The 27451-nt window shown below is 38.4% G+C and overlaps 3 protein-coding genes across 4 annotated transcripts; 1 reads left to right on the forward strand and 2 right to left on the reverse strand.

The window, feature by feature from the left end:
- Positions 1-1413: 1413 nt before the first annotated feature.
- LOC138942506 (photoreceptor-specific nuclear receptor) lies at positions 1414-26652 on the reverse strand. Of its 2 annotated transcripts, none has more exons than XM_070312763.1 (9): positions 26236-26652; positions 25481-25644; positions 19519-19924; positions 15114-15217; positions 10974-11088; positions 4694-4812; positions 4132-4343; positions 3053-3341; positions 1414-2764 (listed from the first exon to the last, which is right to left on the reverse strand). In XM_070312763.1, exons 2-9 carry the CDS (start codon positions 25599-25601, stop codon positions 2526-2528), a joined length of 1605 nt encoding a protein of 534 aa, XP_070168864.1. In that variant the 5' UTR covers positions 25602-25644; positions 26236-26652; the 3' UTR covers positions 1414-2525. The 2 variants fall into 2 exon arrangements, with proteins under 2 accessions (XP_070168864.1, XP_070168855.1); XM_070312754.1 differs by having other exon boundaries at positions 10974-11103.
- LOC138942520 (centrosomal protein of 78 kDa) lies at positions 5671-8317 on the forward strand. The gene is made up of 2 exons (XM_070312773.1): positions 5671-5876; positions 6454-8317. Exons 1-2 carry the CDS (start codon positions 5671-5673, stop codon positions 8315-8317), a joined length of 2070 nt encoding a protein of 689 aa, XP_070168874.1.
- On the reverse strand, positions 26456-26975 carry LOC138941361 (uncharacterized). Its single transcript, XM_070310947.1, has 2 exons — positions 26950-26975; positions 26456-26822 (listed from the first exon to the last, which is right to left on the reverse strand). The coding sequence occupies exons 1-2, from the start codon at positions 26973-26975 to the stop codon at positions 26456-26458; spliced, it is 393 nt and encodes a 130-aa protein (XP_070167048.1).
- Positions 26976-27451: the final 476 nt, after the last annotated feature.

Consider the following 27451-nt stretch of genomic DNA (forward strand, 5'->3'; position numbering starts at 1 on the left):
TTTCCGGATCTAATGCTATTACTCTTCAATCTATCATAAAATAGGATCGATATAGCGACAATCATATTTATTATTGAAAAAGGAATATTTTAATCTTAAATGGAAAATTCTTAAATCTAGAATAAAATGCCTAGTAACGCCACCGTATATCGGTTTCGCGCCGACTATTGTGGCGCTAACATCAAGTTATTCTAAATGCAAGAATATATAAGCTCAGATTTGTATATGTTACTCTTGTCTCAAGATAGTAAGACAATCTTACTTAATTCGAGAGAGAAGAAAAGGAATTATTGATTTAATTTAAAATTGTTTTATTTTTATACCGCATAAGGTTGTGATACGATTAAATATGTCAAGAATATTTTTTGTCTCGTTATCAGAAATCCTTTCTGAGAGAGTGCACCAACAAAACATTGAAAATACAAGCTTTACATTAAAAAAAATCATGTATAATAGAGATGTATAATATTAAAAATATACTTATTAGTCAAAGTTTGTCCGACGCTATTTTTATCTTTCAAAACTTCAGAGGAATGGAATCTACTTGCTTTCCCCAATTATTCTCCGCGGTTCGCCGCCTGACTCCGCGCGTTTCATGAATCCGCTCGAAAAGGCATTAAGGACACTCACCCCCGGCGCCAGGGCGTTTAACTCCCCGATTGCTTTGACAACTTAAGCAGGCTCTTAAACCTCGCTCGAGCCCCGATGTAATTTATAAGCGGCTGAGGGGGTAATTCCGCCGGGGACCGTCGAACTGCCGTGTGGCAAAACCCTCGTCGGCAGGGGAAGTCAGGGATTATGCGGTGATAAATAAATATGTACGTTTATGCAACAACCACCATGACGGGGATTGCAGGGATGCGGATATACATCGTTGCGTTGCGACCGAAGTCAAATTGCGTATCGAGGGGATCGCATCCTAAATCCACCCCCTTGTCAAATACATCGGCAATCTCTGAACTTTGGCTCTACTCGAAGGATTCTATACTTGGATCCCCGCAACTTCTTTTTGCGGATAATTAAAAATTAAATTTGTTAGAATATTTTGTTTTAGATTAATCTGTCTGTCGTATATATAATCTTTTGCACAATTTTATTTATAAAATATATTTTATAATCTTTTGTGTGATTTTCTACTGTGTACGATTTTTTATTTTGCTGTATATATATGTATTTGTACTTATATAATTGGCGTTTACGTTAATATTATTTTCGATATTTTTAGTTAAAATATATTTATTCAAAATTAAGATAATCTTTTTGAATAACTTAGGTTTGATTAATATTGAAAAAATTTGTATGTAGTCTAAAATAATATGTGAAAATAAATTAGAGTAACATAAGACAGTGATGGTAGGCGAATTAATCAGATTTACTTTTATTACAAGTAATCGTTACAATACATATCACCGATTGAGAATACGTAGACTTTTACAGCGAATAGTATCACAACATGAAATATACAGAGAAAGTGCGGACGAGCATCCATTTACAGCGCTGAAAAAAATTAACTCCTCACACACCTTCGTGGGTCAGATTACTTTCATTAATCATATTATGCAACATTAAATTTTATGAATTTATATTACTGCCTGAGTAATTTCCAAATGTAATTTAATTCAGATTTTATAATATATGTATATATGTATATATATATATATATATATCTCTCTCTCTCTCTCTCGCCACGATTTATTAATCATATCTCTGATACATAAATTTGTTCACGTGTAAAAAAAGAAAAGAATATTTTAATTGCGTCAATTTTTCAAACAATTTCACTGTGATTTTACGAACATATATTCCATAAAATAATTGAATCCTGCATCACATATTTTTAATAAAGTTACGAATCATAAAGTTACATGTGTTTATCGCTCCCGTCACTTTCCTCTCTAACTCGGTAATGTCACGACGAATGTAAGTCAAGGTATTAAAGAGAAGAAAAATATAGAAACAAAATATCTTTGTTTTTCGGATTTTTCGAATCGATTTCTTACGAGAAACGAAAAAAAATGCTCTGTCAACGTGCCGAGCCTAACGCCCGATATATATATATATATATATATATATATATATATATGTCTATAATAAATAAATACATATACTATATGTATGTGTCTATATGTGTATATTTACGCCGCGATTGAGTGTCCCTCGTTCGATTTTAGTTGCCGTTTTATTCGTTAGCGACGCCATTCTTTCTGTGCCTCGCGTTTGTACGGTAGGAATACTTGCCAATCGAATTTATTATCTTATGATCATCTCGAAGGGACTTAGGACTTGCTCCTTAGGCCTGATCGCATCGGAACAAAGCGCGCGCGCGCTTTTGCTCTTTGATTCTTACATTTTTAGGAGAGTCTCGTTTGCCAGTCTTTGCTGTCCATCTTCGGTGATTGATTCCGTCTTCCGTAAATCCTTGTTCTAGCGCCAAATCTTTTGGATTCTGCATTCTAATTCACGTTATCAATTTCATAGTGGCAATTTATAATTCTCGGGGAATCTTCTAATGTCCGAGATAATTTTTAGTTTTTGTACATGTCACAAAGGACTTTTTCCATTGGTGTATTGCCGATAGTCCTATGGAAATAAATCAGTTCCACTCTTGCAGCCGGAACCATTCGCAGCAACGGAAGCAGCAATAGCAACCTGCCAAAACGGGCCGGGCTATTCGGCTGTTGAGCGCGCGCGTGATGTCCCAACATTAGCTGTGCCTGATCCTGCAGATTCTCAATTTGACTAGAGTCCTTTAAGCCGCGAGTTTCTGCAACAGAATATCGCGCCAATTTGCGAAATTGAATAATTAAGCGCAGATATATTATTGGGACTATGCTTTTTTTTAAAGAAATTAAGTTTAGAAGTAAATTTTTTTAAGCAACAGAGAGAGAGAGAGAGAGAGAGAGAGAGAGAAGCAGAAATAAAGAGAAAATAGTTTGTAATTAAATTTTGAAATATATTTTATAATAAAAGTACAAATTATAACAAAGATACAAATTATATATACTTTACATTACATGTTATGCATGTATAAAACATATCCAAAGTCACTAACCTGGGCGGAAGAGAACTATAGCCTTCATGCAGGCAAATTCCGCGGGATCGACCATGACCGCTTTATATCTCTGCAGGGTGTCGTGCAAGTGCCTGACATCCGCTGCTACTTGACTAGGTTTTCCCGTAGTAGTTTGTAGGTGTAGTCCCGAGTGCGGATGCGGATGCGGCGAAAGGGTCAGAGCCGTCAATTCGGCAGCGCTGAAGAGAGGCGACGATTCGAGTGGCAGACACCATTGAACCGCATTGAGAAGGAACAGCTCCGACCAGACCTCTTCCAGCAATATTACCTAAACCACGATCGATCGAAATATTTATGATTTATTTAAAAATTAGTGTATTATTATCTCTCTATATTTTCGCCATTTTAATTACATCTGAATTTTTCTGTTATTCTTTATTATAATATTCTTAATTATTACAATATTATATTTATCGACATCTTTATTATAATCATATTTAGCATAATAATCAGACTTTTAATCTTTAGATTTTAATTGTATCTAAAAAATATTCTTGATATTTTTATTATAATTAGATTTAGTATTTATATATAGCAAAATTTAAAAAATTTTTTTTTCTTTTTATATAAATATGTATCATTTGTATTTTTTATTTATCGCGCTGCTCAATATCGTTTGCTGACATTAATTCTCGACAACTTCTTGCCACGATCACGTATCATTCATCGACATCGAAATAAATGATGAAATAAAAATGCGTTATTAACGTGATGTCCACATTGAAACTGTGTATTCTTTGTGTCATTCAAAATCAAAAAGTCTTAATATACATATGCCCTAAAATCGCTTGTTTCGAAGTCATAGCGAAAAAATGCAAAAATAGTTATTTCTCACACTAATGCGAGAAAAGCACCTTTATGACTCACCGCACTAGTGGCGCGGAAATAATAGGCATTACAAAAAATATTGTATGTACCATTTATACAATTAAGACTTTTTGACTTGAAATGACAAAAAGAATACACAGTTTCAGTTTGTGGGCATCACGTTGCGGGACACCCTGTATATATATGTTAAATTTATTGTGAGTTGTAATCGTAAATTTGATAAGCATCACCTGATCTCTGAATGGCAAACCAGCGAAAGAGGGAAGATTCTTCGCCCATTTGACGGCCATGAAGAGCAGCCTTGCGCTGGTCTCGTAGACCGTTTCGGCACTCGCGGGTGAATATAATGACGGGAGTATTGGTGGAAGCTGCGCGCATCCGCTTCGTTGAGGTGTCAATGGCTCCTCGTTCGTTACATCTATACTATCCTCGGATGCGTTACCTATTTAAACATAAAACTCTTTTCTATCTTATGTATACTTTTTGTGACAGTTGTGATAATAGCAAGCGATTAAACCGTGAATGGCGCTGATGCAAATTTCCATGGAAATTTGAATTAAGAGGATCATTAAAAAAAAGATTTACATATCTTTAATAGAATAAAACAAATATTGTGCATATTAAATTATATATTTATTTATATAATGCTTTTCTTGCTGAAATTTATAAAAATATATGCGTGTATGCATGTCACCTTTTTTATAAAAAATTATTATTACAATATATATATGTGAAAGAAAATTAATGATTTTTTTCAGCATAACAATTATTCGAAATGTACAAGATGCATACCGTCCTCGTTGTCTTGTCGAGGTGGTGTTGCTGCATTATTCGTAGAGTTTGTCGTCGGTGCGACTGTGGGCAGAGGTAGTGGCGTAGTGTATCTTGCCATAGCTAGAGAGACTGGCGGTCTGAGAAACAATTAATGTGCCGAAAGGATTAAAATATCTGAATAATAAAAAAATGATTATATGTAATTATTTAATTTCTATAGAAATATGAAAATTTAAAAAGTTTAAAAAGAGACATTTAAACATTATTTATTTTTGAATAACATTATTAATTTTTTTTTTTTTTTTTTTTTTTTTTTTGGTAAAAAAAGAATGACTTTTTTTTTATATTGTTCCTTTTTACAATACATGTCCATTTCGAAGTCAGTTTCATGCGATTATAAAGTATCACGTTAAAATTTAGCAAATGCAAACTCGATTTGGCTAAATCAGAGTGAAATAAATCAGAGCGAAATAATCGCAAGCGACGATGTTCAGTCCGCTCCCGTGTGAGTTTCGTTTGTAGGTTTCGTCGTGTTCCGCGTAGCGGAAATTTTACGTAGATCTCGGGTAGGTAGGCCCGCCGTATAGCGATTGCGATCGAGAAGGAAAGCCGTCGATGTTTTCGAAAAATAGCCCTTTCGACGAAATCTTTTCTCGCAACTCGGCAATCTCTTCCAAATCTAGTAGTGCAGATGACGTTTCGCGGTGAGATCGCGGTTAGTCCACGGGCGAAGCAACAACGCCGAAGGTAATTTCTCAAGATATATATCGTCTTTTTCAAGAATATTTTGGCCTCCGTTTAAATGTCTAAAAACAAGGCTCGTTATACCAAGCGATGAGAGAGCGGATCTGATAATGCGCCGATTTACAACAGCGGCCGAGACTGTTCATAATTCTGGAGGCGAGACCACCGGCAACATTACGACTCTCGGGGGTGAAATTCCGTCGCGACGCCGACGGAAGATGGATGCGGCCGCGCCGGCTTCGCCGCGGAAAATGACGATCCCGGCCGGCAGGAACTTCGCCAGCTGCTATATGGAACTTTGCAAGCAACAACGATTACGACCGTTGCCGGTTATATGTGTCACCCTACCGCACAGCCTCGACTTTACCACCGATCGCGTCAAGATGGACGATTGGGGCCCGATTTTGAACTCCCTTTCCCTCGATCGCTCACTCAAATCGATTAGCGTGCACAGCAGGTTGCAAAATAACCGATTGCATTGATATTTTCATTGTTATTGTCTGTTTTTTTTTTTTTTTTTTTTATGACTCTCAATTGATTCTTATACGAGCCATTTTTAAATGATATATTTAAAGACGTTAAACTAATTTTTTAAGTTACTCAAAGTTACTTTGATTATATGATATTTGATAGATATGATGTGGAATACACATGTATATTTTTAATTTATTATTTTGATATATTTTCACATTGTTTATTTATTTCTTTGATACCAATCGATTGATTTTTATATAAGGTTTTGTCATTATTTTTTACTGATAAATTTGGCAGTGTTAGATTAATTTTTAATGTTAATGAATTATACATATGATAAAATATGTAAATTTGACTGTGACTTCCGATTATGTTTACCGATTACATTATCTATGCTTCTTGAAAGAATTTCCATTTTTTTTAATTTTAATTTTTTTTAAATTTTTATTATTAAATTAAATATCTCGGGGAAAAAAATTACTCTAGAAAACAAAATATAGTTTATCCTCACTGTTTTCGAGCTTGTCAAAGATACAAGAGTCCGCATCCATGTCCATTAGGTATCAATGCCGTAAACCGTTAGAAGAGGTGAATTCCGAGGATAAGGCGCGAGCGATGGGTAAGGCCCCGGTGGTTCTCACGCGTTATTTGTTGGAATGGCTATCGCAGAGCGTCGGCCAATGCGTGAGAAATTCGTCCAGCCTCACGCATTTGGAACTCGAGGGCATCCCGTTTCCTCCGGATTGCATTGCAGTGCTCTGTGTCGGTCTGTCGGGAACAGAAACTCTATACCATCTGTCCCTACGACGTTGCTACATTGGCGACACCGGCTGCGAATTAATTTGCCGAACGATAGCGGACAATCGTAGCGTGAGGTCGTTGAATCTCAGTCACTGCGACCTCACGTCAAGTAGCGGTGGCCCGTTAGCATCCGCGCTCTCCAGACAAAAACTAGCGCTTTATCACGACACCTGGAAACAGTCGCTGAGATATCGCGAGCCCAACTTCGAGGCAATGCCAGGATTACGTCGATTGATTCTGAACGATAATCCGCATCTAGGCAATTGTGCCGTAACAGAGATGATCGAGGCTATACGCGATAGCTTATGGATGAAAGCGCTGGATCTTCAACACTGCGGTTTGACGGATCAAATCGGCGGGGATCTGCTAAACCTACTCGATCATAATAATACCTTGGCAGTGCTCGATGTGAGGAAGAACGCAAACCTGAATGATGAACTTGCGTCGGAGGTGATGAGGAGGTTGGCAGAAAACGACGTCGAGGGAAAGTCGGAATACAAGTGGATGGGATTGGCGCCAAAGGACAAAAGAACCGTATCGGCTGGTACTCGAAGATGCAACGAGAATGAAGACACCGCGAAATTCTCAAGAGCGCGAAGTGCCTTCACTACATACGCGAAAAGACCGTGCCAGGCAATTCTTCCGAGGAGGACGATTCCAAAGCCGCTTCCACCATCGAAGATAAAGATCCGACCGTCTTCGCCGCCGGTTCGCGACATTACTCAGCAACGATCCAATTTGATCCGATCGCGGACAATCGGCAGCATACAAACGGTACCCAAAGTCTCCCTTCACTTGAACCTTCAGTCCCGGATACAATCCGCGGTGAATCGTGCCGATCGCGAGGATTCAAAGACAACACCGGAATATAAAGACATCGTGCAACGCTCCGAAGAAACGAGCCTGAGAAGCTTCGATTCGACCAAAGTGGACGTCGGCACGCAAAGCGTGGACGATCCAGAAGAAATTCAGAGTATCCTCAGGCAACTGGCGGAAGCTCAAGCGGAACACAATCGTCTCCTGGATGAGACCAAGCGGGTCGACCTTCTGCTCGTCGAAGAACGCGTGTGTCGCGAGACCGCTGAGGCGAACCTACGATCGGCGCAAAATGACATAGCTATGCTGAAAGACGTTCTGAAGAAAAAGGAGATCGAGACCAACGGCTGCCTACTGATCAGTCAGCAATCCTTGGACGAGATATGCCTATCCTTTGACCGGCTCTTAGATTTGCTAGAGAATGTCGCCAAACATCCGTTCGATCAGACGCAGCTAAATACGCAGCAAATCGCGAGCACGGACATCAAGCGACGGCTAGTATCCATCATCAGGCAGACGAAATCGGAGAACCTGAAGAGAGGTTACAAGATGGTTATCGAATCGCCGCGTGTATCGCACGTCGTAGACAGCGCGCGGAAGCTCGTCAAGTCCGAGAGCGATGTGAGATCTATTATGCCGATTCCGGCGACGCACCTCGAGAAGAAGATTGGCGAGTGTCCGGAGAATAACGTGCTGCGCGATCGGCGTCGTCGCGACGTCGATACGAAGCCGATATCGCCCGGCGAAAGGGCCCGTGCAATTTTCGCGAGTATCGTTAGCGGCGAGGCCGTGCTTGACTTTTGCTAGTCATCGATCGATCGGTCGAATTCGATAGTTTGCGCGCGAAAGGCGCGGTGTAGAGTCTTTATACGGGGAGAGACTTTACATAAAATATATGGATATGTATTTTATACATATATTATACACTACGTGCACACAGAGAATGCACGCGCGCATACATGCCATATTTCTACATATCTACATTATCGCAAAAAGTATCTCCATTGTAGCACTGTAGCACGATCTTTTCTTTATATAAATATTTATTTAATATTCGAATGTCATAAACCTAAGTGACACATCGTAAAAACATCGTAGAAGCTCCTTTTTAAATATTTATTAATAGATGTCTTTTATACTTTTATGTAGTTCGATTCGAATGTCATAAATCTAAGTGACGCCATAAAAACGCCGTAAGAGATGTTTTTTAAATATTTATTAATAGATATCTTTTATACTTTTTATATCGTTTGACAAGTAAATAATTACTACCATCTTTCGATAAGACTGCATCGCGAAATTGGAGAAAGAATGGTGAGAAAAATTAATCCAGAAATGGCTCGTTTTTATCTGTTAGAAAATCTACTTAATCGTGCGGTTATTTTATAATCTGTCATTACGAGACGCTGACCTGAATCTCGTAGAAAATGCATTCATAATTCTATCGAATTGCATTGAATCGCCGAATATTTTCGGAGCAAAATGGAAGTGACGAATGGACGTGACGTGATGCAAGAAATTGCTTATTGAAATAGGGAATCGAGATAATTACTGGGTTAAGAATAGCGCAAACGGTTAGCGCTTCTGGGTAATCGACGAAGTGCATAATCTCGAAGACGACGCGAGATCGATCGCTCGCCCGATGAGGAACGTATGACGTTCCGATCCGTTTATAGCCACATTTTTCTTAGCGCGCTATTGTGTATACATGGAATAAATATCATTTATCATTTCCGTAGAACCACTCATCGTTCAAATTTCTTGCAGCGAATAACGAATAAAATAATTTTTTTTTTTTTTTTTGGTGATGTGTTTAATTCTCATCATTTTCGGATTTTACATTGAATTATAATTTGTTAAAATTTATAATTTTATGGCAAGTATAATCACACATGTACAAATGAATATTGAATCAATATTCATTTGTACAATATATAATTGTAACTTCTAATATCTTTGATGATTTTTATACACGTTTTTCTCCTAATGCGATTCTCCAAATTTCATGTTCATATAATCGAATTGCTGATTTTATTAGAAACGATCGTGATTCATATCAAAATTGTTGCGCTGAACCAAATAGTTAAAGCAATAAGTTGTTTTATTATATATTCTCTCTCAATTACGTAAATACGAAGCTGCGAGCTGTCGCACAGATACGCATTTATTTCTTAATGACATACTCTTCTAACTTTACCATTCTTTGTACTCACCAAACTATTTTAAATTAATCGTATTGTATATCAATTACGCGAATATAAAAAGAGAGAACATAAAATCCTGAGCTAAAGTATAATTTTTCCACAAAATTAACATATTTAATATATTAACTGATATATTGTATATCAACGAGAATCTTTTGTTTTCGATTCTGTTGCGTTTTTTATTCCGAATCCTTAAGATTCCTAAATATTTTAGAATACGACGAGAGGGATGGATTCTCCCCGTTGAATTAATCTGTGACTATCGCTTGTGTATCGCGAAGGGATTGATCGCGTTTGTGTAACGAGCGCGGTGTAATAACTCGCCGAAGACGACGCGCTGTGCCGGCGTCGGGACGCCGGCGCCGGCCTGTCGCTTTTAACGTTCACCCCTTGGTACTCTATGGATTTTCTATTAGTTCCAATCTGGGCAGCCGGTTACCTGAAAAACGCTACGCATACTCGGGCTGCTAGTCAAAGGTAATTTTTCATGATAGATCACGCTCGGCGTGTCGCTCACAACGGCGAAAGGTAAGCCTGGTGTGCAGCACAAGATCAAACGTGCCAACAACGTCGTCGGCCCTTGTTGCTCCTGTCGCTGCACCCGTCGACAGGTGACTATCGATCGTCGCCTCCGTCGCCTGCCGCTCTAATCGACCGTGTCTAAGGGCCACTTGGACCAAACTCCCATTAATTCAATCGTCGATTAACAGAAAAAAATTTTTCTTTTTTTTTTGCAAAAAAAAATTACAGCAAAATTTTCAGCCGCATAATTTATTGTTTCTAATTTAATCTTTTTCCCCCCAATATATTAACAAAAAATAATAAATTTCATCCATATTAACAAAATATTGCACTTATTAGTCATAAATTAATTAGCGATCAAGATAATTGAAGTTTGGTCAGAGTAGCCCCAAGCCCCAAGTGTTGAAATTTAATAGAATTCTCTCGACGTGAATACATCCTCAACATCCTTGCCCTTTCCATCGATAATCGCATTTAAAAGCTTCGGACTTATTTCTTGAGATATTAATTCGCGCGATTGCGTCTCAATTGCCGGTATATTAATTAATGGTTTTCGGTCTGTTAATTATTATTCCTTGATAAAATTTTACTTTATTCTGTTCTTCTTTTATTTGGTTTGTAATGCTAATAATTTATATCTTTTTTCCAAAAAGAATTATAGATACAATGATGAGGAATAAAAATCGGAGATAATAAAAAATCGCAAAAAGAGAAGCGAGAAATTAGTTATCACTTACCCGAAGACGCCTACGGCGACGGCGGCTTCGCGCAGCGCCCTTTCTTGGTCCATCTCGACGAGTGCTTCCGGTCTAATGGTGGCAGTATTCCTCGGCTGACGTTCATTTTGGACAGCTGCAATATCACGATCTTGTCGTGTTTATAAATATATATGACCATTTATGATGTCGAAGAATATATGGACAAGTACGTCTTAACTTTCACAATTGCTAAAAATTGCGATATCTTTTGTAACATTATAAAATTAATATTTTCTTTAAATTAATAATCCAAAGAAGATACATTTCGATGTACAATATTTTGATTATTGATTTTCGCATAGAATCGCGGATCATTTATAATTAATGAATTTATAGCGAGGAGTTACAGCAGGTTCGGTGTTTTTGATCGACGATCGGCGCGGCGAGTGTTTTCGCAAGTGCAACGATCATAATATCTTCCTCTTAAGTTCATTGAATCATTGAATCGTCATCGGTTATCGCAAATTGCGATAAGTCACAATACGAACTTGCCCATATATCAATTATATCTACAAATAACATAGTCGCGCGATATATATTCTGTGTCATTCGCGCAAATTACTTTGATAAATAACGTATTTCTTTAATATGTTTTCCGCGAGATCGCATAGGTCGCGTATCGTAAATATATTTCTTTCCTGCTTACGCAATTTGTTGACGCAATAAGTTTTTCACAGATAAGAGTGCCGTTATGCGAAACGCTTGCTGCAATACTGCGGTATAAAGCTAGAGCTGTATTTTTTATTGTATATCGTTTATTATGTAACAATAGGATGAATAGAACGAGCGTGATACCGGCAAAGCTCGTATTTCGTTAAAAACCGAATAGCTTTTCATCCGTCTGATCGAGAAAAATCAGAGAACAATATAGTAAAGCTTTTACAATGCATATTCATCATTTCGTTCAATCGCTCTTTTTTTTCTTTCTTTGTTTCGGGAAACGGCAATGTCTCTCTCTCTCTCTCTCTCTCTCTCTCTCTCTCTCTCTCTCTCGAACGGGAAAGGGATATTGAAAACGGCGATGCAATCGGCGAACAATAACAGCATTGTGTCATTCGTCGAGACTGTCGAATTCGCGGATGATTGAAATATTATTGAAATATTAGTCGATTTTCCCATCTTCACTCCCCGGTACCGCCGGATTTACGGGGGAACGACAGAGCGAGCGAGCGGTTGTCTGCCGCCCTCTCGTCAAACTCACGTAACGCCACGTTACGTCACGCCGGCAGTCTGCGTCTGACACGCGTGAATTTAACGGGCACGCAGTAGCCACGTTACGCTTATTGTTTGCAATAGACAACGCGGCCACCCGAAAGTTTCATTCACCGATCATCAATGCGGTATAGTTTTTATTACGGTATTGCTCTAGAATTATCTATCGTGTAAAGTAAAGTCCGTTTTTCCGCAAAGATAGATCTGCCTAAAAAATCACTCGATATATACTAATCCGGAACAAAAAAGAGTCGCGAGGACATCCTCTGTGTATCGCATTTTTTCTATAAATATCCCGTAACTGTATCTTGTGTAGAAATAAACGATCGGGGGAAGGGAAAAGGGGAGAGGGGAGAGGGGGCGCGCAAGGGTTAGTTAATTTTTATTCATTCGAGCCAATCAAGCGCATTTGCGTGCTCACGCTCGTGCGATTCGCCGCGACGCAACGATGACGACGACGGCGCTCGTTCTCTTCGTCGTCGCCGTCGTTGTCATCGTCGTAAACACTGCGGTCGTTAGCGACGGTCGCGTGGCCCTCGACGAATCTCGAAGGGTTAATTGGAGGAAATAAACGTATGCAACGTGCGGCCGACCGCCCGATGTGCAAGCGGAGATTCGTTTCATGACCCTCGATCACCTATTGCTTTCCCCGTTTGCGACTTTGCCGGCGGAGACGCGGTGCCAGAAAGAACGAAGGAGACGAGCGAATGACGCGCGAAAAGGGTGCGTCTCTCCCGCGGAGCGGCCACCATGCAAATGAGAGAAACAATCTGCACGGGAACATTTGCATGCCTTGGTGCGAGAATTCGCGCTAGAAACGTTACACGAGGGTGGATATTGCGGGATAACAATGAAACTATATTTATGGATATGAGCGAAAGTATTAAGGACCATTAACGCGTAAATCGTCGATTACTATAGTCGAAGAGATCTTTAAATTGCACCTCTTGACATTGCAATTAAAAATTTATAATGCATTGAAAAAGGCTAACTTCTAAACTTATTTATTTACTTTTTTATTATGATATTTGCACCGTGATTTATTTTTTCAAAGAATATGAAATTGTTAAGATCTATTCAAGTTAAGGATCAAGTAAAAATAACAGGACCCTACATGCATCAGTGAACAAACGGGCACGCTCGTCAGTTAAACGAGCGAAGAAGAAGTCGAGGAAAGAGGGGACAAAAAGCAGGACGGCCTCTCGCAGCGAGGTGCATGCAAATTAAACAGAAACAGAATGCACGGGGCGTTTATCTCTTCTGGTGCAAGAAAGAGACACGCCGCGAGAACAACGGGAACGACGAGGAGAGAGAGAGAGAGAGAGAGAGAGAGAGAGAGAGAGAGAGAGAGAGAGAGAGTGAGAGAGAGAGAGAGAGGGAGAGAAGAAACGGAGGCTCGACGAAGCAAGAGGACCCCATTAAGCCGCCCAGCAGGCTGCACGCCGGAGGTAAAGCGAGCCGACACGCTTTTTATTATTACGAAATTACTGCGCGTGCCCGTGGTAAAAGGGAAGCCGGGAAAAATTGTGTTCGCGTTACACGTCGGCGACAATGAGTGCCCTAATCGCGCATCTATTAAAGCACGGCGGACGACACAAATCTCTCTTCTTTTGGCGCTTGTGACACGAGAACGTGTCTTCCACGTGCGGTAATGTGTTCTTGTAATTATTTCAGTCATCTTCTCCGTGTAAAAGTCCGAAGAGCAACAACTTCCGAAGAACTGTGAGAATTTAACTACGTGTTGATTTATGTGTTTTCTGTGTGATTTCAGAGCTTCCGATTATATTGGTATCTCTGTGATTGAGATTTATATTTACATTTCGTATTCTTTAATTATTATTATGCCTTTCTACATCTAGGTTGTTTCAATGTTTCGTCAATTGAATTGAATTGTAAAATCAGATAAAATCTAATTTCATAATTTTTTTCACCAAATACACATCAAAGATTTTCCTCAGTCGATCGATCGATCAGAACGACGTGTAAGTATCATTCCGTCGATCACTGTCGCGAAATATTGAGATCCCATATCGCAAGTTTCGAAGACATTGTCGCCGAATGGGAGTTATGGATCCGGCGGATTATCCATTTTCGTGAGTACGAGCCGTAATGCCGGAATCAATCAGCGGCGGGGTGGCGGAATTCGGGCGGAGGGCCCTTTATGTTCGCAACATAAATAACTGGATAAAGGCGGGACGAACGGAAGTCTGGCTGTGTGCTCCGAACAGCCTCCGATTCAACTCTTAATGCCTCCCGGCGAGACACGGGCGTGCACCTGTCCCTCTCCGTCTTGTTCTCTCGTTCTTCCTTCCTCGCGCCCTCCCCTCGGCTCTCGGCGTCGTTCCGCTGATAAGTTTCTTATTGCCGAACTCGATGTCGCAGGGGATGATCCTCCCGATTGAATCGAATCGCGCACAACAACGCGACGACCGGCGATTTTTATCCGGTGAAAACGACACTTGCATCCGTCGATATGCGAAATTTATTGCATGACACGAATTTTTATGGTGGAATTTTAATTCCCATTTCTCACAACAATGCACACAATTATATATTGCACAAGGATCGAATTGAAAAAAATGAAATTTTGTTTTATAAATTATATCTTAGCGTTTAATAATCGAAAAAACTTTAATTATTTTAATCATTATATTTTTTCGCAGCCGTTATGATTCTTTATAAAAGTTATGTTATTGTATAGTGAAATTTTTTATATCGAAACTTTCAATTTATAAATGCTAAAAACTGTAATTTTACAAGTTATAAAAAATCTTTCTTGTATGCTCTTATACATCATATTGATTCTCTTTAGCCGATGAGGAGTGTAATCATTTTTGAATCTAGTCTCTATATGCGAACTATTTACGCTCAAATTAGTTGGAGATATATATATATATTATCACTCACCATCTTTATTCATTCCCATTTGCATACATTTCTTCAGGCGGCAAGCTTGACACTGATTTCGATGCGCCTTGTCCACGACGCATCTTCCGGTACCAGCTTGACATCTGCACAAAAACATGTATCGCTCACATACGTGTTTAATATGATATTTTATTATATATTAAAAAATTCTCCCATTTTTTTATGGGAAGATATTTAACGCATAATCTTTCTCTTTCAATACTTAGAATTTTCTACGATATTTCTTACACTTGAAGCTTGTTTTAATGATTTATTTTATTTAAGAAAAAAATAGACTTTTAAAATACACTTCTATATTTGTATTATATTAACTTGTTAGAAAAAAAATCATTAATATATATTTTTAATCCTGCTTGGCAAGACACTTGGCAACGTGCAAAAATTTTCCGGTCTCGTTCGGACCATAGTGATTTTTATATCTTGTGCTATGCGATAAAAAAAGGAAAATAGGACACCTTTAAGGCCGAGGAATGAAGTTGCGGGGACGCTGTCGCTGGATTGGACGAGATTAAGAGGGATAAGAAGAAGGTACGTGACCCCGGACGGTTCGCCTCTTTACGTTAGCCAGCTCGGAGGGATAACCGGGTTAGCCCAACAATGAAAGTAATCGAATTTAACACCATCTCCCGAAGAGTGCGCACCCCGGATTTCCGACAAGTGCGACTGAATTTCGTCAACTTTCCGCGAGGGACAAGAGCTACGGAGTTACGATTGATCATTGATGAAATGTCATCGTCAAGGATCGATTGATCGCCGCAAAGAATGAGTTGACGAACTCGCCAGATCTCTGTCGTATATCGTTGAAAAAATTTTCAACTGGTTAAAACTAGAATTTAATATAATGTAAGAAGCGGATTACTTTCAAAAGATTATAAACTTTCACTTTTATGTTCTGTATTAGTATAATAGATAACATAATAATGAAGCTCTATTTTTGCACTAATTATTTATAATTCTTTCCGATGAATTACATGGCTTAGTACATGTCGTTTATCTTAGCATTCATAACATCACATTACATGAAAAAGATCGTTTAACAGAGGCCTATCGGCTAAAGGGTTACAGCGAGCCTGCCGCTTCGCCGACGACACCGTCAATAAACAACACACATTTATCGCATCCAGCCTGCATCCGACAACGCGAAGTAGGGCGATCCGACGGGCGTGATAACCGGCAGCACATGCTTCCGGTAATTCAATGAGGCGAACAATGCCGCGGAGCCGCTCGTAGAACAGAGAGATGCGTAAATAAATGTACGATGTGGTTCTGAAGGGTGAATGCAGGAGGGGGCCCGCGCGGGAGGGGGGCGGGGGGATTGGTCTCGCGCCCTGCGGATCCGCTGGGGTGTGAACGCAAATCAATTTGCACGACGGACCCCCCGCTGGCAGGGCGACACCGTACCGGGGGACCAGTTCGGTTTTCGGGCCCTTCGTGTTACATCGCCTCAGGACAAGATAGCGCTCGGTTCCTTGTGACTGACATTTGTTAAAATCGCGCTAACAGCGCAGCGGTCCAACGGGCAGCCACCGCCAGAAAAGATCTCGGAAGCGTCTGCTATTAATCCGCGCGTGAGAAGTGTATTTTGCGGGAAGGATAATGAGTGATGACGGATGTGATTAAATCGACAAAATTTGCGTTTTATTATGCACTATCATTTCATAACAATCATAAAATGCAAAGTTAATAAATGGAGAAAAAATATATATATATATATATATATATATCTATGTAAGATATTTTTAAACAATGTATTATATAATCATAGTTTCTGCATTTTTTTTTTTTTTTAATATTCTGGGAGTTTTATGATGCGTGTTGTGAAATAAGAGATTTTTTATCAAAATTCTAAGACATTCAGAGATAATAAAAAAATTCATTTTATCGCTTCTGATATTACTTGCAAAAAATATAATATTATTTTTCGCTCTATAAAATTAATTATAAATTTTGTCGAATATTTGTTGTGATGAGATAAATTGCACGAATATTGGCAATCTGTATTGGCGGGCGATATTTAATTTCATCGTTTGTGAAAATAGGAGGAGAACGAGAGAGAGATAGAAGGCCGTTTTCGCTCCCGTCGAACGGCTATAACGCGGTAAAAGATTGAAGAGCCTTCGCACAGATAACCAATTACCCGCGGAGGGGAACGAGATGCGACAGATGCGTCCCGACGCGAAGCGCTACGACGGCGTGGCGCGCCGTCCACAATCGCCGGATTAGCGCAAATCCTCACGGATCGGTTAGATGCAATTAAGTGCATCGTGCGTGGATAAGAGCGACCGAAATGTTCGCACGGGCTCCCGCGGGGCTCGCACTTGAACTCTGCACGCAAATGTCGCTACTCGAATGACAATGGCCGCATCTTCCTTCCTTCTGTTTCGTCGCATTCAACGCACGAAAATTTTAAGAGAGATAATATCTTTTGCTAAACATCCTTTTTAAACTTCTTATTTTTGCGTGTATTAATTTTGTTCGCTTGTTCACGGTAATTCGATTATTATTTTTATTACTCTGATGAATATATGTATATTAAGTCGAAATGTTAAATACATCGACGTCTCTGAAGTCGAATCATTGAATTACTTTATACGTCTTCTATTATGTAGAAAGTGTTTCTTTTCTTTCAAAAGATTTTTTCAGCCTTTCAATCGTAATATGTGACGTATTCTTTTCCGGCATAGTTATTAAAGGATAATAAACACGAGAATTGCAATGTAGATTATACATTATGTTGCGCGTATAAGACTTGAGATTCGACGCTTCCGTTAACAAACATTTGATAAGGAGAGAACATTCCGCATAAATATAAATACAGATCCGGTCGGGTCGAGCAAATAAACATCCATTCTCTCTCTTCTTTCAAAGAAAATTAAGAATATTCGAATCTGTATGAAATGCTACAGAAAATATACCGCAACGTCGTAAAGCGAAAACAATTTTTGTTACGAATTTTTGTAATGATAAAATAGCCGGGCACTTTACACGACAAAAAACCAGATATTACATTAAACTATTAAAATAAGTATTTGTACTTGCGCAATGATTTATGTCTGTTTAGAAAAACTTATAGTAACAATAATAATACACATGAAGAGGGAAAAATATATAATACATCGAAATAAATATACAAATAATAGATCCAATTATATTTTAACTTTAAAATTTCATCAGTTGCGAATTTATCGTAGAATTTATAACTGCAAGATTTTTAGCAACAACTTTTAATTTTGTATTTATTAGCAATATATTTAAAAAATAAATGATATATGTATATGTGCAACAACCTATGGTAAAGCTTCTGATTTACAGTGGCCCCTTCTTGTAATAATACTTTTACATTGTGGAATATCTCGACATTGAAGGGAGATGCTATTGATTGCCGCTAGTATCATTTGGGATTAATATCGAGTTAAGCATCGAGCGGAGCCATGTGTGGGCCAAGTCGAGCGGGCTCATCCTAATACCGGGGCCGCAACGCGGGGAACGGCATAATGTCGAACCCGCCGGGGGCCCATCGAGAGCCCACCGTCGCCGCGCCGATGGCGAATTATACCCGGGTATCCGAGCCGGTGGCAAAGCCGGTAGCGAGCAACTATTATCGTCCCCCGGGAGCGGCCATCCATCTCCATCGGATCCCGCTCGCGCGCGAAGCCGGAATCGTCCCGTGCCGCTCGATCCGCGCGCGCACAGAGCACTCGATACGCAAACTATTAACCCTCGCACGTTTGAAAAATGAACACGAGCGCGGGCGAGCGTGATCGAAATGCAAAGCGTGCCGTCGAATCCGACGATTCACGAAAGAGCCAACCGACTCGATACGCGATGTTACAATTCTTTCGCCGTCGCGGATCGAGTTGCCGGACTGTTAACGAGTGCGTCGATGAACTATCGTCACGTTTGACCGTGACGATAGTTAATATCGTTATCCAATCGCGTGCCTTGCGATATTGTTCTTGTAATCTCTTGTGTCGTAAAATCGTATCTCACAATTTGATCGATTAAAGTTGTATTCGTTGTAGTAACGCGATTACATGTCCATGTATCACCTGCATAAACTACAGAATTACGTTAAGGAGTCGATACATCGTTGGATAAATAATAATTTTAATCCTAGTCACATTCTCTCATTCTCTGTGTGATGTGCGATAATAACAATAGACGCGCGGCAGACGAGTCGCTCTTTTGCCTGAATTAAGTCAACTCGCGCTCATCTAGGGCATCTACAGCGGAAGCATACAGTTGCGTATGTTCGTGCATGCGTACAATTCAAGAGATATTTTATTTAAAGTTGAAAAAGATCATTAGGAATCCCTCTTTTTCTTAATATGACGTTTCAACGGTATATCTTACAATCTAGTCATCAAAGTCATTTTTAACTCACCTATAAATCAGCTTTCGTCTGACGCTCCTCTTGAAGAAGCCACTGCAACCGTTGCAGGCGAGTATTCCATAATGTTTGCCCGAGCTGGTATCACCGCAGACCACGCATATTAGTCCGAGGCTTCGCGGCGGTTTGCTACCGTGTTGCGACTGCTGCGATTGTTGCTGTTGCTGCTGTTGCTGATGCTGCACCTGGCCGAGTAAGTGCGGGTGGCCGTTCCCGAGCGCGGTTAGATACGGTGATCTGGCCAGAGGGAAGTCCGTTGGTATTCCTCGGCAGAGCGGCACCGGGCATTCCTGGACCGATCGGGAGGCGTAAGGATCGTGACTGGATGTGGATCCGGTCGCTCCCAGAGGACTATAACGTTCAGGCAGGCCCGGCGAAATGACACTGCTCTCGCCGGAATCTGTAATATGTGGATGAGCCCATTTCGTAATTTTCATCATGAAGTCTTTGATAAGAAAAAGAATAGATATAAATTATGATATTTTATCAAAATATTGTGTGATTAAAATAATATATATATATATATATATATATATATTATCATAGATACAAAACTTTATATAATAAGATCTTGAAGTCTTACAACAAGTTACAGCTCGGAATGAAATTAACGAGCCAAGTGTCAGAAAGATGTTGCACTTAAAGAATAAGTTAAGTAAACACGCGTTTTATCGGTAAATGACCTGCTTTGATAACGAAAAAATTAAAAATAAACAGGGAGTCATAAGTTAATATATGCGATTTCGATACAGGTGTCAAAATTTTCTAGGTGAGTGAACTTCCGAAAGGAAAAAAAATCACATCGAGATCATTTGCAATTTGCGCTGAATTATTGTCGCATTCTTCCGGTTGACGTGTCAGCATGCGTTGTCAACATTCACGAATTATTTTCCTCGTAACGTTGTTCCAGACTTTGCACAATTGCGGCAACCGCAATTCAATGAATGTTTTGACGGAGCGTCTGGTTTCTTCAATTTTTTTTCAATAGATCGCGATCGTTGAAAGTGGGAAAATCATTATAATCTGACGCTTAATTCAAATTTTTTCATGCCAGACTAAAACATCGAACGAGATTTAGTATACTATTATTAAACGTATTTATAGAAATATATTTGCAAATGTAAAATGCAAATGTAAAATGAGCATATCGTTAATAATATTAGTTTGACCCTTGTGTAACTTAATTGAAAATATTGCTCGATTGTTAAATTACTACCTCGCGCTTATCTGCGATTATTAATTATAATTTTAATTATAACGAGCTTGAATTTAGCTGAATTACACTTATGACATATTTACATATTTCTATTAATTTAATTATATTACATTTATATTCTATACATTTCTATGAGAGAAAGAGGCATGACAATTTGAACATCACAAACTTTTACAAAATTCTATACAAGTGTGTAAATTGATGTGTGATTTATTTATTATATCATATAATTATTTTATTTTAAACGAAAAACAAAATAAATTTTCGCGAAATGGAGAATCACGATCAAGAAGAAAACATAAAATCGAATGCTTCAACTGAAATGTAATATCTAACAAGGTTATTCCTTTTTTTTTCAGTCGCAGAACGGCTCTTTTTGACAATCAAGCAGTACGATGAAAGGCCCGAGATTTACGATCGAAATATCATTTTTTCGCGATCAGCCCAGCAGCGTTTTCGTCCGATCAGTTGGCCGTTATTTTCGACTTAATCCCAGAAATCTCTTTCGCGCGTCCGAACATTCGACCCTAAGCAGGACAGATCGAAGGACCCTCGCCATTCTTGATTGATTTCGGAATGGAAATGGTCGAAGAACACGATCGCATATAAAATAATTCTGCACGCTCACTTAACGCCCGATCGTTATGGACCGCCACGAAAATCACGCGATCTACTTTATTGTCATTCCTATTCAATTTCCGATCGATATCATCACGAATTGGCAATCAAAATCCTCTCATAACCCTCGACACGGAGACGATTCTAAAGGATTCTCTTACCCTTTGCGTCATAATAACAAGTCACCCTCATGTTATATGATAGTAATCGAATTTAATAACAATACCTATCTCGAGATCTTTTTTTGAATGAATATAATTTTTGAGATTTATTTTAACATGTAATATCTGTTGGCGTAGTATATATAGCTCTATGTATAATTATATTGTATCGTATTATTTTGACGAAATACACATAATTTAACTTTAATCGAATTTAGCTTTATCCAAGAAATGTTAATATAAATAATTTTTGGTAAATAAAATTAAAAAAAAATTATAAGAAATATATTTTTATCTATTGACTATATGAAAGCGTGATTTGTGATGGTTTATAGCAATTATATTTATACAACCATGCGCAGCGGAATTGTTTCGCGCGGAATCGTCTCTATTTTGACATTGTTCTGTTTTATGGTAATTTTCGAGCGGATCCTATTTGACCCCGCGGTATTAACGAGGCTAGAACGAGTTTTCGATCGAATTCGGGGACGACCGACAAATACACACGATTCGAGCGAAATCTCGTGCCTTACTGAGAATACCGGCGTGACTAATAAAGTCGAGCCAAGCAGAGAAGCGAAATCGCATTTTGTTAATAACACAGATGCTCATCGCCATAGCGCACGCGATTTTTTTGTGAAACGCGAAATCTATTCATTTCGTTGACAATATTCTTCAACATTTTGAGTATTCGAAAAATTCATCTTCTATCTCAACTTTTAATATCATAATTTTCTCATTGTCAGATGCAATAGCAATTTTTGTGAAAAATAAAATTTAATTGGTATAAATATGCTCGCGTATACACGGATAAAATTAGAACAAGACATGATTATATAAAAAATAAAATTTCATTATGGTATTTAAATGTGAAAATACACGCTAAATAACAATATTTAAGATGAGAATTTTATAATTATATGTTAATTGATTTTAAGATTTATATTCGATTATATAAAAAGCTCTAGAAGGACAGGAACGCAACAGATTTTGAAAATTCCAACTAAAACATGATTTTTTTGCAGCAGATTGACGACCCGTTACTGCGTTACTGCGGAATCGTCGCGATTTCCTCTATTCATTCGGTATAAATATTTATATTAGAGCGTTACTTCCTGAGCTTTTCCCAAACTCATTTTCCGATGTAAATACTGTTTGTCCCCGCGATCCAGTTGGTAAGCCTTCAGGGACGGGAAAAAGGAACAGGAGAATCTCTTGTGGGGTGCCCAGAAGCTATCGAGTAGTAACTTCGTCATCAGAAAAAGAAGACACCCTACTATTGCCAAAATTTCTTTTCACATTTTTCCTCCTGAGCTCTCTTACTATTTCTCAATACGTTTGTTACTTGGACAATACGATTGAATCGCATCTCCCGATCGTTATCAAATCACGTCGAGGACATACAGAATGCGGTGTCAATCTTATTAATTCAACTCACGTGACTTTGTATAAGCGTACCGGCTTTTCAATCTCGTTAACATACACCCCATAATCCTGTCGATTACTAGTGAAGTATATCTTGACGCGCTGATTCAATCTTGGAAACGATGAAGGATTTATTTCACGATAACGTCGCGAGATCGGCTTATGACGATCTTTTCTTTCTAGTCATTTTGTTAATAATTAATATTTCCCTGATCTACTTGATAGTAAAATTTTCCATTGCTTTTCTTAATTAAAGTGTAATAATAATAAATCCATTGTATCCCATTTTTATATCAGTTTCATTGCTTATATGTTAAAGACGATGTTTAAGAACGCGCATGCACGCACACGCATTCGCAAATTACGGCATTAGGATAATCAAATCTTGTCGCGGTACAATCTGTCGTCCGCGCGGGGTTAAACGAGAGGAGAAAAATGACGGTCCAATACAGAATACACACCCGCTATAAGCCACCCGCACCGAGAGTAACGCGCGCAAAAGCAGGGGCGTCAAATTTCATTAGCATATCAATGCTGGCGGATGGCAAGGCGCCACCTGCGCCCTCGCATTATGGGATCATCGGGAAAAGTGAGGGGAATCGTTGCGAGTGGGGCCAGGGGTTGAGCTAGTTGAAAAGATAAAAAAAAAAAGAAGAAAAAAATTTTTTTTTTCCTCTTCGCTAATTTCGGCTAATCGTTAGCGCATCGGATGCGACGACGAAGAGATAGGGAGAGTGTTTCTTGCTTTTCTTGCATTTCTATCCAAAGGAGAATGTTCCAAATTAAATACAATAAAATATGAGAGTTATCGAACGCAATCGAAGATTTATTATGAAAAATTTCTTTGCTACAAAAATAATACAAATTAAAAAGATAGTTAACATTTTTTAAATTTATATTTGTTTTGTAAAAACTAGGAAGAAAAAACAGATCTCATTATTATTAAGACTTATTGAAATAATGTATTGTTGGAGCATAACAACGTTTAACGTTGACGAGAGAATGAAATTAAACAGCTGTTTCTTTCAGATATTTGTTTTAAGTAGGTGCAGGTTGATGCCACAGCCGAATGAGATGCAATGCGCTAATCGTACGAGAGAAGAAAACAGCAGAAACTCGATATACTTCCCGTTTATTTAAGTTCAAACTGTACGGCCAAAGTTTTAAGTCACAATATGGAAATTGATAAACAAAAATTTACCGATGACTGTGAAAGCATGTGTCGTCGAGCAAAATTAGACGTATCCGTCGGTGCATACGAAATAAACAAGACTGGATAAACATTAACGATTCTATATTATATTTGTAATTTAAAAAAATTTTTAAACAATGAAATCAAGATTATTGTCAAATATATCATTCAATTATATATTTCACGAAATTACAAATATTTCGCACGAAATGTCACCGAGTTACTCGATTAAAATTTAGAGATATTTTTTTAAAATCAATTTCAATTTAATAAACTTTTAGTTATATATAAGCAACTGATAAGAAAATTTTTCTCGCAAATTAATTATTTATTATTTATTATTATTTATACAAATTAATTTGATTATTTAATTAAATAACAAGATATTATTGTTTATTTTATTGTAAATAGAACTTTCAGAAGATTTTAATGTAACTTTGAAAAGATATTTAATGTTACCAATAAGTTTTTTAAATTGATAAAAAAACATATCTGTGAGTTTGAGCCATATTAATGACAATTTATACTATAGTAAACTAGACAATTTATATAATAAACTAGAAAGTATAATAATTACATGCTAAGTTCTTGAGGAAAATATTATATGTACATATATTAGAAGGGTTAATCAAATGGGCAAAGAATCTCCTCATCTTGCGTTCCGTCGTTAAGGGTAGACGATGCGACACGACGGGCAAAACGCACGCAGATTCACCCTCGAGACGGACTTTTATACGAGTCACAGTCATTGTGGGGTGGGATAAGTGGAAAAAGAGGGTGGTACGTAGGCAACGACATTATGCCATTAGAATAATCAAATCTCGGCTGACCCGGCGCGAACGGGGAAAGAGGAATCGCGCGTTGATGCAAGTTTAAGCATTACATTACGCATTACGACGCGAGAAAAATGTCGTAACGACATTGAATGTAAGAAGGTTAATCTCTCACACTATTAATCTATAATAGATCCTATATAATGAAAGGTAAGGTTTAAAAATATCCTTTATTTGCGCATATTCTATCCAACCGATATAATCTTTTTCTTATATAGTTTTTCAAATTGTTGTTAATATGAAATATTCAATATGTGCATAGTTTCATAATTAGCTATTAAAAATATAAACCTTGAGCATAATAAAATTGAACTTTCCTTTTTTAATTTTTTTCCTAGATTTTTAAGATTTGCGTACCACATAAATCTCAAAAATATATTTAAGGTTTTTAAAAATAGTCTGATGAATTCAAAGTTTTATGTATGTATCTCTCTCTCTCTCTCTCTCTCTCTCTCTGTGTAGTTCAAGTTATTTTTTTCCGCATTTTTATATTTTCTTCGTATTAACTCACCGTGTCTAACACTTAGCGGACTGGCAGGACTCCGTGGATGATCCGACGTTGTTTCATTCTGCGCTTGTTGGTGCTGATGCTGATGATCTTCGGAGGCCGTGACTGTTGCTGCCCCATTCATCGTGCCTCCTCGATCATTCGTTATCAGGCCAATATCAAACGCGCTAAAATCGATACACTTCTTTTTCATATATAGTTAAACGTTTTCAATGTAAAATGTAAAGCATATGTATGCAAAAATTTTATCATTATTGTTTGCAGCTTATCGAATTTGTTGCAGTTATTCCTCTAAAAAGATACGTAATCCACTTCAGTTTATTTACTGAAGATTTATTTCTCAAATAAAACAGCAAATAATTTCACTATATAAGATACCACATATTTATTTTTTTGATCCAGAAAATTTATCCCAATTATTTGATTTTTATTTATATAAAAAAATATCATCAATTGGATTTAACTAATAATATTGAGAGACGCAAATAATTTTTCCAAAATAATTATTGTAACAATTAAAAAGTAATCTTTATCATATCCATGTATTTACAGCAAAAATTTGTTAATTTTTTTTTTTTTTTTTTTTTTTGTAATTTCTTAAGTCTTAAAAAATTTTGCATAGTTTTGACATATCATTATCACAGATAGATCATCACCTCTTTCAAAGTAATTTTTAATATATTCTATGTTTATATACACACGCGCACATTCTCTCTCTTTTTCTATCTTCCTCATTAAAGATCATTGGAAACTCTTACCTAAGATAATTCCAGGTTTTAGCGTACCCGCACTGTGGTACGTAAGTCACTTCCCAAGCAATCACTGACTTCTCCACCCTCTCTACGATCACCAAATTTCTTGTCTCGAACCGCTTGTCTCGATTCGATCTATGATCGTTTAATTCTTCAATTCAGTGATCACCACCGATATTAGCGACGCGAAAAGCACCTTGGCGACTTCGAAGAAGCCTGAAAAGGTTCACGATGCGTGATTTAGACCGACACGATTACGACCGACACTAAGTACAAGGTAAGAAGATACTTGATAAGAGAAATCGAGCTGATACTGCGTTCGCGCGCTATCAAGATTGACGTTGCTCAGCTTCGATATTGACGCGTAAGCGGAACGATCGTTCGTCGATGTCAGATTGGCGTATGACGTCTGCGGCGTCCCGATCCGGGATCTCGGCGGCGAATCGCCGTTACTCGCGGATGACGTCGGCGTCGTCGTCGTCGTCGTCGTTGTCGTCGTCACCGCCGCCGACGCCGCCGCCGTTGTCGTGGTGCTTGCCGTGCCGTCGGAGGCAGCGGGCGAGCAACGCCCGGCGCCGATTGGTCCAGCGGCACTTTTGAAGGCGGGATCAGGAGCCAACGCCGGAAAAACGACAAAAACGAGGAGCGGGAGGATTTAACCTATAGTCTCCACGTTTGATGCGGCGCCTCGTCGCGACGACGGGCGTCGCGATGACGCGCCTGCGCCGACCCCTGCCAGGCGTCATCTCCCACCTCGCAGCAATCTGGACCAAACTACCCCTACAGAAGGGAGACACTTTTGCGGGGAACGACGACTATCTGAGCATCGTTGCAATTGTTGATCGTTGGCTATACGACGGCGAAGCTCTCTTTGCCGAGTCGCTTCGGCGTCGGTTCGTCTGGATAAAAAATGACGATACGCTAAATAGCAGGAGGATCCTTTGATCTCCATCGTGAATTAATCGAATCTAAATGGGATTGAGATTGAATGGAGATGCAAAGATTTTAAAGTACAACTTGATGATTATAATTAATTTTTTTACAGCATTTTTTAAATAGTTTTTAAACTTTTAAATATTTTGTTAAAAAATATAATCTATTTTTTATGTAATATATAACGATAGAGAGAGAGAGAGAGAGAGAGAGAGAGAGAGAGAGAGAGAGAGAGAGAGAGAGAGAGAGAGAGAGAGAGAGAGAGAAAGAGAATCCCATTTGATAATTT

This window comes from Polyergus mexicanus, unplaced genomic scaffold (genome assembly GCF_030449975.1).
Source record: "Polyergus mexicanus isolate NDT 795.1 unplaced genomic scaffold, iyPolMexi1.0 SCAF_2, whole genome shotgun sequence".
Taxonomy (NCBI): Eukaryota; Metazoa; Arthropoda; class Insecta; order Hymenoptera; family Formicidae; genus Polyergus; species Polyergus mexicanus.